General features: G+C 50.5%; 1 protein-coding gene across 12 annotated transcripts in view; it reads left to right on the top strand.

The window, feature by feature from the left end:
* The window catches only part of MICAL3 (microtubule associated monooxygenase, calponin and LIM domain containing 3), a 215,204-nt gene extending 201,689 nt beyond the window's left edge, over positions 1–13,515 (top strand). For all 12 annotated transcript variants that reach the window (XM_058559164.1, XM_058559163.1, XM_058559169.1 and 9 more), the window contains 3 exons: positions 9,780–9,879; positions 10,035–10,108; positions 10,201–13,515. In XM_058559164.1, the coding sequence (XP_058415147.1) occupies positions 9,780–9,879; positions 10,035–10,108; positions 10,201–10,385 (359 nt within the window). In that variant the 3' untranslated portion in view covers positions 10,386–13,515. The remainder of the gene's footprint in view (positions 1–9,779; positions 9,880–10,034; positions 10,109–10,200) is intronic.
* The last annotated feature ends 407 nt before the right edge of the window (positions 13,516–13,922 follow it).

Genomic DNA, 13,922 nt, shown 5'->3' with positions numbered 1-13,922 from the left:
ACTTCTTGGCCCATTCATTTAAAACAAAAGCTGTAACTCTGTGACTCCTGACATAAGACAGTGCCATGTTCTTAGAGAAGCTCCTCCAGTAAGAGGCAGGCCCTTGGCCTTATTGGGTAAGGTGGATTGTCGCTGGTCTCTGCTCTCCGGTCTCCGACCCCATGGACCCACGGCTTCCTGTCCCTCCACAGATTCCTTCACTGCCCCGAAGCTTCTGGTGTGTTCAGGGACTTCCACACTCGTGGCCATTGATGCTGCAAAAGGGCTGTTGCTTACATTCCAATTAACAAATCCCATTCCCTGTCTGAGGTCCTGACTCCTTTCCTGCCTCCCTCTAACACTCCCTGGGGAATGTTTTTGTCAGTTCTAAATGAATCTCAATGTGTGAAAAATATTTTTTTTTTTAATTCAAAATCTCCTGGAAGGAGCTGTCAAAACCCATCTCTTTATTGTACTCCGTATTCCCTCCCAGCTCAAGGTACTGTTGCCACACTCGTTACCTCGTGTGTCTAGTTTTGTTTTCTTTACCCCTATTGCTTGAGTGATGAAAGGTAGTTGGCTGTTTTCATTTCTATGTTCCTGGACTCCAGCTACTAGCCTTTAGGATTTAGAATTCCAGCAAATTCTAGGGGAAAATGAAATAAATAGAAAAAAGGAACTCAGTGCATCCACCATCAGACACCTTGTGACCCTCCTGCATGGTCCTCATCACCTCCTCACGTCCTTTTTTCTCAGCTCAGGGTGATGTCTGTGTAAAATTCAGACTTCTCTCGTGGGTTCTGCTCACCACACAGAGGCTCCTGCTGCCCTACCGAGGAGCGTGAAGGAAACGTCCATTCCACAAGGAGTCACGTGTGTACTCCGGCAGAGAGCAAGGGTCTTCTGGCCCTGTTCCTATCAGGCTCCAGGAGGAAAACATAGATGCCAGAATTAGCTCCCTTTTCAGTTTCTGCTGATGTTTCATTCTTGGAGAACTTGGCAGTACTCATTATTTGGGGGAAAAAAATTGCCCTTTTGAAATCTGGACCCTGAAATGTAGAACCTGATTGCTTCTCTACTCTTCTATCCCCAAAAGGCTGTCAGAAATGCCATTGCTGGGCCTCAGCACCAATCTTATCTCGCAGGTGGGGAAGACGAAGCTCCAGGCAGCGTTCAGGTGTTGGGAACTCCATACCTGCCTGGAGGAGTCTGGCTCCTGCTCCCTGCCAGGTGCTCTGCCGTCACACTGTGTGGCTTCAGGAGGGTCTTTCGATGGCTCTCAGCTAACTGAAGACTCCAAACCTGTATTAAAAGTCTCTTTTTGAGCACAGAGTATAGAGAATAAAGATCCATTCTTCACGTAGCTGAAACTGCGATTTCAACAGAAACCATTGAAAAAACATATAAACGAGCCTGGGCCAGAGAGGGAGGGCCCCCGAGTGATCTCACTCTCCATCCCTCCTCTTCCCCAGGACACTGAACGGCCCCCCTGCCCTGCCCAGCCACCACATTTTGCTGCACTAGAACAGATAGATGACTGGAAATCTTTAGGTAAAAGCCATATCTCTTCTGAAGAACTTTCAATTAAAAATATACACACCTAACTTCTAGTTAGATCTCATCTCTTGATTTGTATGCCTCAAAGGGAAATTGAAAAAACATGAATGGTTTAGAAATGTAACATGAAGGACTGGAAGGTGGTCTTTCTCTGTTGTTGGTGAGTTGGGCTGGGAGGCACAGGGAGGCCTACTCCCAGCCTGCTCACTTCCCCCTCCCTTCTGAGTCTTCTGTTCTGTTTGCTTCCCTTAATTTGATGTTGGTCGATTTTTGGCATGTCTTTTTGATCTGAGCATTAGCCTGCCTCTGTTTTTGCTTAGGAACTGTAAAATCCTTGAGATTTCCCAGCATTCCTGTGTGTGTGTGTGTGTGTGTGTGTGTGTGTGTGTGTGTGTATGTGTTGAATCTCAATTCTTACATGCTTTTTTTTGGCCTTCATTTTTTTCCTCCAATCTAGAGATTCATTCTGCACCGAGTTTTTAGAACACAAGGCATCTCCCCAGCCTTATCATATGTATGTAGAGTGGGCCTGCCGGACCAGAGAGCTCCCCCTATCATGATGCCTCCTGGCCACTCTGCAGCATCACAAACCAGCCGGCCAGATTCCCTGTTAGGCCATAGTGTCTGTCGGTGCCCTGGGTTTGGAATTGGTTGCCTCAGCCTTACAGTGCAAAGGCTACGTTGTGTCAGGGGCATGGCATTAATACTGGGCAAGGAGTCAGTACAGGCGAGTATGATCTTACTCAACAAAACATTTGGTCAGTCTTCCCTTGCTTCAGGCTACATAATCTGAACAACACAGAAAAGCAAATCAATGAAAGCCCTTTCCTTATATCTGAACCGCCAAGAAATTCTCCCAACCCTGGGCATGTGGCTTTCTGCAAGTTTAATGTAGTAGATTGAGTTTGGGCATGAAAGATAAGGCTCCTGATGTTTCCTAGGAAAAGGTGAACAAAATTCTGGTCGTATCCGTAGCATGAATTGGATGAAAGGGTATTACTGTAGCGCTGGCTCAGCTATCAGTAAATATTGTGGCATTACTGCCCAAAACTTTGTGAGCAACGCGAGTCCCCCTGGGCAAGATGAGGGCTGCACAAGGCCGACCCTCAGAGACTGACCCAGAGCTCCTGGGGCAGGAAGGCGGAACTCGAAATGGGACCGAGAAATAAGCATGCCTCTTTCCCATCCTTGACACCTGGGAGCTGGTTGTTCGGAGGTCAAAAGGAAGTCAAAATCAAAAAGAATCCTTCCTCTGTGCAGCATTCTTTGAAAGTGTAGCTGAAAGGAAAGTCACCTAACCCTGGGGTACTTACGGGGTTTTGTGCATGAAACAAGTTGTGGTATATCCAAGGGAAGGTGTCAGGGGACAGTTTTGAGCCTATAAAAGGATAGTAGGCTGATGTTTGTGAGCTGATTATTTGGAATTTTGTATTTTCATGTGGAAATGCAGTTATAAACGGTGGCTCAGCTCACCATTACCTCAAAGTCTCTAGTGTGCAGTCCTCGGCTGTGATACTCTTGGACATAACCAGTGTTTCCGTGGGGAAATGCAGTGGTCCAGGCTGGGACTTCTGGAATCTAGTCGTCTCCCTAGCAGGCCCCTCTCCATGGTCTGTTGGGCACTGGCTGTAGCGACCTTCCAGCTCTTAAGCCTGTGGTGAGGGCTCCTTTGTCCAGCAAGGGACCTGGGAGCCTGTGTGGTGGAAAGACAGATACTGGGATAAGGCAGACCCCACGGCTGCCTCTCAGCCCCACCAGCTCCCTGGTCGTCCCCTGTCTTTCTATTCAGAAATCCTTGCAACTGGCCCACCAAATGGCTGTCCTGCTGCGGCTGCCCTCATCTTTGCTTCCACCCGGAAAATTGTTCCTTCTTTGGCTCTTAGAGAAAACAGACTGATGTGTGGCTCGTACAGCCCGTGGTGCGTCAGAGGTGCTCAGTAAACACTCCCTGTGTAATTTATTAATCTCTTACATTGTGCTTCAAATCAACCTATGAGACGAAAACAATGTTTCATTGTTTTGATTTAGCACCAATGTGGAAGCCAATGAGTTAAATCTAACCAGGCAGAGGGAATGATTGAACTGGAGATGCAGAGCCTCAAGCCGATGCTGTCGCAGCCCGTGTTGTCCCTGTTGCCTATAAAGGGAGCTGGACCTTGGTCTTGGCCCCTGCAGGCTTTATAATCACATCCTCACCTCTCCTTGTGAGACAGGTGCCCGACCCTTCCCTACCACTCAGTCTCAGGGCTGCGGGATCCTGGGATTTTGACGACTAGAAGGACTGCAGTAAGGTTTGTCCACATTTCACATGAACATCCAAGCTCATTGTCTGGAGGGCTGGTTGGTTTTTCCCAGCTATCCTGACATTTCATTCCGTTAGCTTACGGGATGGGAGGGGAGGATGCAGTGCTCTGGGGTGGAGTGTCTTGGACAAAGCCTTTATGAGGAAGTAGGAGGAAGATGAAAATTAAAAAGAACAAGTGTAGAGCAGGGGGGGTTGCCACAGGATTGTTTACTTTTCTTACCCTGTCAACTGTTCCACAACCTACTGGGTCCTGGACCAGCCCTGGGACACATGAGAGGCAGGGCCTGGAGCGAGGTCCACGCAGGTCCGGCCAAGTGGTAGTGTGGAGAGCATCCCCAACTTAGGAAGGCAAGACTTGGATTCAGGCCCTAGCTTCACTATGTCCCCAGTCACTGCTTCTCTCTGGGCCTCTCCAGAAGGCTGGGGGGAAGGGATGATGTGGCTGCCCTTCCGGGTCTGGCATTTTGAATGGGGTCTGTATGTGACTCCTCTTCTTGGAGCTGCTTCTAATAGCTACCATTTGTTAGATTTGCCTAGAGCCTTTGTTGGCCTTTAAAGAGGACAAACTCGTAGTTCAGAACAGGAAAGGAAGATCTGGGTTTTAGTTAAGCTGTGCCACATTTACCGTCTTTGAGCCTCAGATCCCTTATTTGAGAATAGAGATGCTGGTGCTTTTCCGGGTAGCCACCCTGGGCCAGTGTAAGAATCCACTGAAATCATAGATGTGAGAGTGTTTTGAAACCGTAAAGCACTGTCCATGCTTATTTCATGCATCACCCAGAACATGAAGAAACCTGCCTTACTGTCTGGTGATATTCTGCTGCTTTTCAAAACTCAGTGACACATATCACCTGCCCCAGATGTCGAGGTGAGCGTGTGCTACAGGACTGCTGATGGCGGTCACATTGCAAAAGGGACTGCTGCTTGAGGGGAAAAGCTTCAGTTGGCTGCAGTGGAGCCAGGGGAGCTTGCAGATTGTTGAAGGTGGGCGGAGTAGTCCAGGATGAGAGTGTCGACTTGCCGGTAGAGAGCCTCCAACCAGACCCAGATCCTGGGGTCGCTCAGAAGTGACGGCTGGAGCTCAGAGGACACAGAAATGGTTTGAGAGGTGATAAATATGGTGCCCATTACAAAGAGCTCTTACCCTGGCATGAAAAAAATAACATAAAAAAACTTTTATCTGCCGTAAGCTTGACAACATCTTTGCCCTTAGAACTAGTGAACCAAATCATGCATTTCTCACATCTCCAAAAAAGGCAAAGAAATTGCTCTCAAAATCAGTACCTCTGTGCTTTCTTTGCTTGCTCGTTTCAGATTCAAGTCTGGGGTGGAACTCCCCTTGTTTGACTGGTTTTTCCCCTCACTTTCTTCCTTTTAAAACAATATTGATTGGTGTTTTTTCCTAATTATAAAAGTAGTATACATTATGGGAATTTTGGTGTGTGCAGAAAAGTCTAAGGAAGAAAGTGTCAGCTCACCCAGCTCCTTCCAGAGAGGCTGCTGGCCGTGGCACGTGCTGCCTTCGGCCTGTGTGAGGAGAATGCCTTTTCTTTTTTAACACTTGCTTTACCTGATGCCCCTTTTCTAGTTTCATTTCCTAATTTGTGTTCTGAATATTCTGTTATCTCATCCTGTCTTCTGTGTTGGAAAGAGTGTGTAAGGATGTGGTCTACATAATGGAGCTAAAACCTGTTCTGTGATGTCCAGAAAGTAGAAACACGTTTTTAAATATACAGGCAGGTACATCCTTACATATTTTGGGTGTGTATTGGTTGTGTATCATGTCACTGTCCCTTGCTGATGTATATGGGCACAGATCCACTCTGCATCATGGCCTGTTTGCGTGTAACATCAGTCCCAGGAAGCGGCAGAGACTGTTCATTGACACTATTTCATGGGATCTGTCCTGGTATTCTGAGCACCAACATACACTCTACACTTTGAATGTAGGTCAGCTATAAAGTAGAGTGTTTTTTAGGAAGGGAACCCTTCTCCCCCACCCCTGCGCATCAGCTGGTCATGGTCATGTCTGTTTGGAACAGTGGGTATAATCAGCATTTCACACACACGCATACACACCGTCTCTGGCTTTCGTTGTGGAGTTTTACCAAATGTCAGCTTTGCTGTGCACAGAGCACAATGGAGAACACTGTGAAGGCTTAAAAGAAAGAGAAACGTGGTGCCTGCATTTGTTCAGTTGCAGAGCAGAAGGGCCTCTCCACCAGCAGCTTGTCTATTTGGCGTTTCTGGTGACTAAAATAAGCCTGTTTCTTAACTCTGTTCTAATCTGTGAAACCACCTGCTTACCCCACCCTGCATTCCCCGAGGCCCTTCTTCCGAGGCCCGTGTCTCCTGTGTGTGCCCCTGTGGTTCTGTGATGGTCCCTTGCTGGGCTCCTCTCCCTCTTCCTTGATGCACCATCAGGTCTCCCTGAGTCTTAGAGATGTCTCTCTCGCACTGTCTTCTCTCAGGTGCCCCGTCCACGACTCTTAGAGCATTGTTACTGTGAGTTTTTGGCATGTCCTGTCAGCTCACCCCTTTTCGTCTTACAGTCCAAAGTGTGACAGCCCTGCCCCAGCTGTGGCATTGGATCCCTCCACAGAGGTGCGAGGGGCAGAAGAAAAGGAGGGGGTTGGTTCTCCCTGGCACAGGGGGGTAGTGGTACGGAATGGTGGGAGTCGCCTCTGTGTGGATATGTTTCCCCCAACATGTCTTGTCTCAGGATTCAAAGCATTGCAGATGTCAGAGCCTTGGAGCCCATCACAAGATTAGGTGCTGCCTGCGTAGACTCAGCTTCTTTCTGTGGGCATGGTACTCTGGTGGTCACAGACCCCTTTTCACCCCTTAGACTATCCAAGGTTAGTTTTACCTGGAGCACATGTGTCTATGGTGACATCTTAGAGTATTTTACACAGGTTTGCTTGGTGACCCTAGATTGTCACCTGTAAACCTGGCAGCATTATTGGCCTCATATTTAATATGGTCGGTTCCACACAAGTGGACAGACCTGTCCAGGGCTTTGGGCATTTTTGAGGAGGGAGCCCAAAGGCCACCATGAGGTAATGCCCAGAGGAAGGAGGAGCAGCCCCACCCTCAGCCGCCCGCCCGCCCGCCCACCGCTAAGAGGGAGCGCCTCTTCTCAGCCCCGCCGGCGCCAGGGCTGCTCCCCGCAGCTTCCATGTGGGAAAGGCCTTAACACATTCGTAGACTTTGTTTCCCTTGTTTCTGCTTTTCCACTTCTTGTATTTTCTCTTTTCCTCCTGTTGTTCCTTTCTCACTTTTTATGCTTTTTGTCCTTTGCTTGTTTTTTGTTTCGCCTTCTCCCTGTCCCTCTCCACTTCCACACTCCTCCTCCTCCTTTTTCTCTTTCTCTGTCTCCTCCTCTTCCTCTTCCTGGTTTGGTCCTTTGTGAAGTTGAGCCCAGTGGCGGAACTCCGCGGCGTAGACCTCTCTCCTTCTGCCCTTGCTGTGTCCAGGAAGGTAACGTAACCCTGAGCCCTCCCCACTGCCTCTCGGGTCATAGCGACACCAGTCAAACAGGGACCCAAACTCAGCTATTTCTCGTTCTTTCTCTGACACTTGATAGCCCTGTTAAAAAATTCGACGAGTATGTGGCAGTTTCTTACAAGGTACAGTATCCCTTTGACTGTCTCAGGGGAGGACTGGGGTGGGGGTGAAGCCAGAGAGCTTTCAGGCTGCGGCAGAGCGAGCGCCCCACGATGTTGTGCCACCATTCGTGGTTGGGCCTTTCAGCCTCCAGTCCAGCAGATAGAGGGGCCAGGGACACAGGTGAGGAGCCTCCTGCCTGTGCGGCAGCAATTTGTATTGGCGGAGTCGAGGAATACTGTCCTTACAAAGACTGGTCTACACAAATGCCCTGAGCTCTTTTCCAAAACAACCACTAAGAGCAAACTTCTCTACCCTGTGTCTTGCCGAATTTGTGTGTTTTTCAAGTTTGTCTGATTTGAAGTCTGTTGTGGTGATCAGATTGTCATTGAGAAGGCATGTGGGAGGGGAGGGGGTGTGGCCCTGACTAACCCTTGCTAACCTCTTACTCTGCTCTCCATGGTGCTCATGTGACTGTCACACCCCACCGCGTACTTTGCTCATTGGCTGCGAACAGTCTCTCCCATAGCTCATGAGTGGTGTTTGGATGTCTCCCTGTGGGTTGTTTTGTTCTTGCACATAGGGAGGTGGGATGGAGGGAGGGACTCCCAGTGCATTCACAGCTTGCCGCACTGGACAGCTTGCATGCCTCCGGGCTCCATCCTTCATGGCCATGTGGGCGCACTGTGCAGAGACGCTCAGAAAGGAATGCATGGAACTGAGCTGTAGGCTGCTTTAAAAGCCAAAGAACCGAGTCTACTCGTTTGGGTGAGGAGAGCTTTGGTCCCCGGACACTCCGGCGTGCAATCCGCAGTAGCAGGCTCTAGCGGTCAGGAGGGAGCTTCCACCCTTCAGAGGAGGACTCAGGGATAGGAGCACAGCCCCAGAGCACAGCTGCACGTGCATTGGGACACGGCACACACACTAATTCCCTGCTTGTGTGAAAACGATTCATTTCTGCCTCTCCAGAGTGTGGCCCCGTTGAAAGAGTAACTGGCTTGGGCCTTGTGTGTGTCAAGCAAACAACGATACAGAGAGAGAGTTATCTTTGAGCAGGGCGCAGGGAAGTCAGGTGGGAGATGCAGGAGAGCAGTGAGGAAGGGGCTTGATCCAGGCGAGTTGCTCCCCGAGGGTGTTTGCACACGTTTCTGGGTTTGGTCTTTACCGGGATGATGCATCCCATCAAGCACCTCGTGAGAAGGAAGGTGTTCTGAACGATCTCCCAGCCTAGTGCCTCCTTACCTGGGGCCCAGGGACGGCCTTCAGGAAGTCCATGAACAACCTGAAGTTCTATATTAAATTGTTGGATGTGTGCAGATGCATTTTTCTAGGAGGGGAGTCTCTGGCTTTCCTGAGAGTCTCAAAATGGTTTGTAATCCAAAAATATTGAAGAACCACTGACATAGTCTGTCTTTTGCCTTTAGGCAGGACCATACCGTTGCCATGAGCTTCTTTGTGCTCCAAGGAAAAGGAGTTTACTCCCTCCTTGGATAGTTGGTTCCTTGGGAAGTTCTTCCTTCCATCCTCCTGCAGTTAAGCCCAGCAGGGTCAGGCGCTCTGGAGATTGAGATACCGGTCTCGTGTTGGTCCAGGGCAGCCTGAGCCGGCAGGAGGCACGAGCCCCAGAAACTGCTGCTGGCCTCAGATTGGAGCCGGGAGTGGCAGCCTTAGTTAGTCTCTAGGGTCTGCTGGTGTTTCTCTGCCCTTGATGAGAAACCTGATAGTCATCCTGGGATGTACTGCATGTGCCATACAGAATTCATTGGGAGAGTGTGTGTGAGAAAGCCTGATAGGCCACAAGTTGAGAAAAGGGATCTTATCCCCCTGGTTGGGATATAAAGAAATGGTGAGGCATCAGTACCAGTGGCCTGGAGTGGGCACCAGCCCAGGAAAGAGCTGAGATGACGAGTGTAACTGAAAAGGAAGGCTAAGTGTAGTGGATAAATTCACATTTGCCTCACTCATTAGACTAATTTCCTCGAGGCAGACCTAGTACATAGCAAGTACTAAATAAATATTTAAATGGATGAAAAAAAGAAAAAAGGAAGGCAAAGCACTTGAAATATACCAAAAGAAAACCGTTGAGCAGCAGAGGCCCAAACAACCCGTTCCTGAGGGGGAGGCCCAGGCCTGAGAGGTGGATGGGAAGCGCAGACTGGCTGGGCCCCGGTAGGCGTGGTGCCCTGGCTGTAGGCTCACTTGGGGCCTGGCCTGGGAGTGTTCCGGCAGCATCCTGCTCGGCTCTCTTTGCACATTTGCCCCAGTGTGATGACTCCTGCCGGCGGGGTAGACGCAGACAGTCCCTACACCTGACCGCCCTCTCTCTTGGCAGGAATGGGCAAGAAGGATGACCCCAAGCTCATGCAGGAGTGGTTCAAGCTGGTGCAAGAGAAAAATGCCATGGTGCGCTACGAGTCGGAGCTGATGATTTTGTGAGTGGCCTTAGGTTGGGGACCCAGCTAAGGGGGGGACATTAGCTCAGTGCCTGTCAGAGCAGGAGCATAGCTTCTTCCTAATTTAGAAGATGAGGAGATCTGGTCCCCAAGTCACTGTTGCTTATCTCCCCCCTCCTCCCCTGCAATACCAGTGCCCGGGAGCTGGAACTGGAAGACCGGCAGAGCCGCCTGCAGCAGGAGCTCCGGGAGCGGATGGCAGTGGAAGGTGAGAGGGGCATGGAGGTGAGGTGCACGGGAAGGCTGGGGTGGGCCAGTTGCTCCTGGCCCTATAGACCTAATGTCTTTGGGTATGTCCAGATCACCTGAAGACCGAGGAGGAGTTGTCAGAGGAGAAGAAGATCCTGAATGAGATGCTGGATGTGGTGGAGCAGAGAGATGCCCTCGTGGCCCTGCTAGAGGAGCAGCGGCTCCGGGAAAAAGAGGAGGACAAGGACCTGGAGGCCGTCATGCTGTCAAAGGGCTTCAGCCTGAACTGGTCCTGAGTTCCTACCCACACTCTGGCCGGCTGGTCTGCGGCATCTGCCTGACCTGGGCTGGGTTCTCCTAAAGCACCCAGATCCGAGAGCTGAGAAGGCTGGCACCTCCAGGAGTTTGCACCCAAATGTCCATGTGCCTCTTGAAAAGCGAGTCAAGCGTCTGTGCTGTTGGGGACCCCAGGTGAGGATGATTACCTGAGGGGGCTCAGCCTCCTTGGAAGAGGCCCACCCTGACTTCCTGCTCCAGAGAGACAGAACCTGGAGCGTTTGATGTATGATGTGGGAAAAGGAAACACCTGCACGCTCCCTGAGGACGCGCGGAGGCTGGTGCCCCTTCTTCCACAGGCACGTTTGATAAGAGAAGGAGGCGGCTCCCTCTGTCAGAACCACAGCCAAGAGTGCATCTCCATGAAGCGGATAGGCAGCTGTCTTCCTCATGCTCCCTGAAGCACCACCAAAGATACGAAGACACCCCAGGAAAGCAAGATGTGAACCAAGACTGGGAGGAGGAATAGCCAGTCAGGGCGATACCCACCCCAACATCACAGGGGAAGCCGAGGGTGGGCCGGCTCCAAAATTCATTATGCAAGTAAGGAGGACCCCGGAGGGGTCTGCTCCCAGCCCCCAAACCACACACTGGACCCCAAGTGGCCAAATGCCCAGGCCTCTCAGGCTGTGGCCTGAGGCCTGTGGATTGCTGCATTTTGCTTTAGTTCACAACCATTTGACACTGGAAAATGCTGACTTGGGGAACAGGAGTGAGGCCTGCATTTCAAGCCCCCAGTTGACAGGCATTGTCACTGTTCTGCGCTTCACTTTGGGGCAGGAGATGATCTTTTCCTTGCGTTTTTCCTGTGTTTGCACTTGAAATGAAGCTGACAACCCGGCAAGATGCTCAGCCGCTTCAGACTCTTTTTGTCAATTAACTTATTTTTTTAATACTTGAAAAGCAACTTCATTTTTATATCTTTACTAGAGACACTGATCACCTGGCACCTGGTGCAGGAATGACGGAGGTGTCCCTGCTGCGCCCCACACAGTCCCACCCCACACTGGCTGAGCTTGTCACATTTGTCTGTTTATTAGCCTTCTTCACAGAGTCACTGGCTGTTGGGCACCAGGGAGCAGCTGCAGCCCTCCTGCGGGTCCTTGCTCACAGCTCTTTGTCTCCTCCTGTACTCTGCATCCGACCCCTCTTCCTTCACCTGGCACCCTGCTTGCGCTCTGGCGCCGACCCTTATGTCTGCACCATCCACTTGTCAGGGATACATTTCAGCACTGTTTGAGGCCAGGCCAAAAGGCACAGATGCCGCTCGTCTCTCCCTGTTGGGATCTTGGCTCTGTATAACCCATTTTTCTCTCAGTTTTGGTGCCAGAGTGTAACCTCCCACAACACATTTACTAAAGAAAGTTTGGGGGTAAGCCCTCTTCCAGGCCAGCTGAGACCGTGTAGGTGGGACCTTGTAAACTGTCTGGCTGATGAGAATTCCCTCAGCCCAGCCTCAGCTCCAGCCGGAGAGAAGTGCATGTGTGGCAGCATGTATTGGGTTTAGGTTGGTCTCTCACAAACAGATAGCAGCTCCAGCCTGAGCCTCCCCTGTACCCACGTCTGCATGGGAAGGTAAGGGATGATAAGCACCTGGTAACTGGCTCCTTGAGCCTAACTCTGCTTATTTCTCATGGTTCAGCCAGAGACTGGCTGTGTACAGCTCATAGAACCACTGTCGGAGAAAATCCGGTTGGGCAGTGCTTGTCCATCCACAGAATTAGCACACAGCCCAGGAAGGATTGCCAGCAGTGCCAGGCCAATCTGGAAAGGTTCGCCAGCCAGTGCCTGACGGAAAGGGGCCAGTGTAGAGAGAACAGCAGCCTGGCAGTTCTTCAGGGCGGCCTGAGGGCAGGACAGATGAGGCACCGTGCTGACCTTGGGGCTTCCATGGGGAACCACGCCGTGCCTCAGCTTGAACATTCATTCTCACCACAGAGGGTCAAAGAACCTGTCTTATTCTTCACTTTGTCCAAAAGCTGCCATCACTCTCCTGTGGAAATCCAGATGTGCTGCTAGCAACCGTCACAGCTCCAACTTCACTACATGTTTTCTGATGAGGCAGTCTCCATTTTTATTCTTTTCTTATAAAGGGGGAGAGGAGGGTGTTCTAGATTCCATCTTTAAACCCCAACCTTCCAATAAAATTGGACTTGGGACAGGACCTTCATCGCCCTTGTGGCCCTGTCCCTAAGCCTCTCCACCTCTCGAATACCACCATGGCTGGCCAAGCCCCAGGAGAGCTGCCTCCATCCCTTATAGCTCCTGCTAACCCTGGAACAAGGAGGAGTGTGCAGGGGCTGGTAAGGGTGCAGCGTATGCTCTGAGTGGCCTCGGGTGGCAGGAGCGCCAGATGTTACTGTCTGCCCCTTGCTGCCAGCCAGCACTGGTCAGGCTTTAACACTCCTGCATCCTTCCGAAGCACACACTGCTGCTGCAGCTACTAGAAAGCAGCTGAAGATGTTTCAGAGAAGCTTCAAAAATCCACAAGCCTGCAAAATATTCCCCAGCTCTCCACTTCTAACAGTGTTACAGCTTCGGGTTCTAGCAGAGCACTTTTTTTTTAAAGCTCCCATTTTGTAACCACTAGTTTGCATTTTATTTTAATACCCGGGTGACATGCTGCATGAAATGTTTTCCAGCTCTGGAAATGCATGCAGCTCAAGGCAGATCTTCTTCCTGAGAGTGAAACCCCCTTGAAGGCAGGGGAGCAAGAAATGTATCTGTCTTTCTCTGAAGCGCCAGAGTCTTAAGTGAGCCAGACACGCGGCCAGGACAGTGGGCCGCCAGGTTCTGCAACACTGGAGGAAGGCAGAGGCACCCCTGGCCTGAGTTTGAGGGTCACCAGCAACTCCGTGTGTGTTCTGACCCTGCTCCGAGGACATCTCTGGGCCTCTGCCCCCCAGAGCCATCCTCCAGCTGCTTTCAACCAGCAATGATAGACTGTTCTTTATCCTCTCAAAAGAGAAGAAATTTTTCAGTGGGGCAAAAAGTGGAGTGAGTTTAAAGAAAAAAATTTTAAAGGTGGTAACAACTGAGCTACAAAGGGAAATGGGCCATTTTATGCGCAATAAAAGTTTTTAAAAGAAATACAGACTGTATTTATTAAGTCATTTTACTGGACTTGGCAGCGAGCCAGGATGCATTTCCGCGTCCACAACCCGCCTGTTTCAGGTAGGTGGTGTCCGTGCAGGTCATGATGTGTCTAGCGAATGTGTGGGTGAGTACAAGGTTGTCTAAAGAATACAGCTTTTTAAATTTTTTTAAAGATTTTATTTATTTTCCCCCCAAAGCCCCAGTAGATAGTTGCATGTCACAGCTGCACATCCCTCCAGCTGCTGTATGTGGGACACGGCCCCAGCATGGCCCGAGAAGCGGTGCATCGGTGCGCGCCCGGGATCCAAACCCGGGCCACCAGCAGCGGAGCGCGTGCACTTAACCGCTAAGCCACAGGGCCAGCCCCAGAATACAGCTTTTTTTTTAGTTTGTGCTTTTTT

The sequence above is a fragment of the Diceros bicornis genome, chromosome 17 (genome assembly GCF_020826845.1).
Source record: "Diceros bicornis minor isolate mBicDic1 chromosome 17, mDicBic1.mat.cur, whole genome shotgun sequence".
Taxonomy (NCBI): domain Eukaryota; kingdom Metazoa; phylum Chordata; class Mammalia; order Perissodactyla; family Rhinocerotidae; genus Diceros; species Diceros bicornis.
Note: the sequence above shows the minus strand (reverse complement) of the source record. Positions and strands in the feature narration are given on the sequence as shown.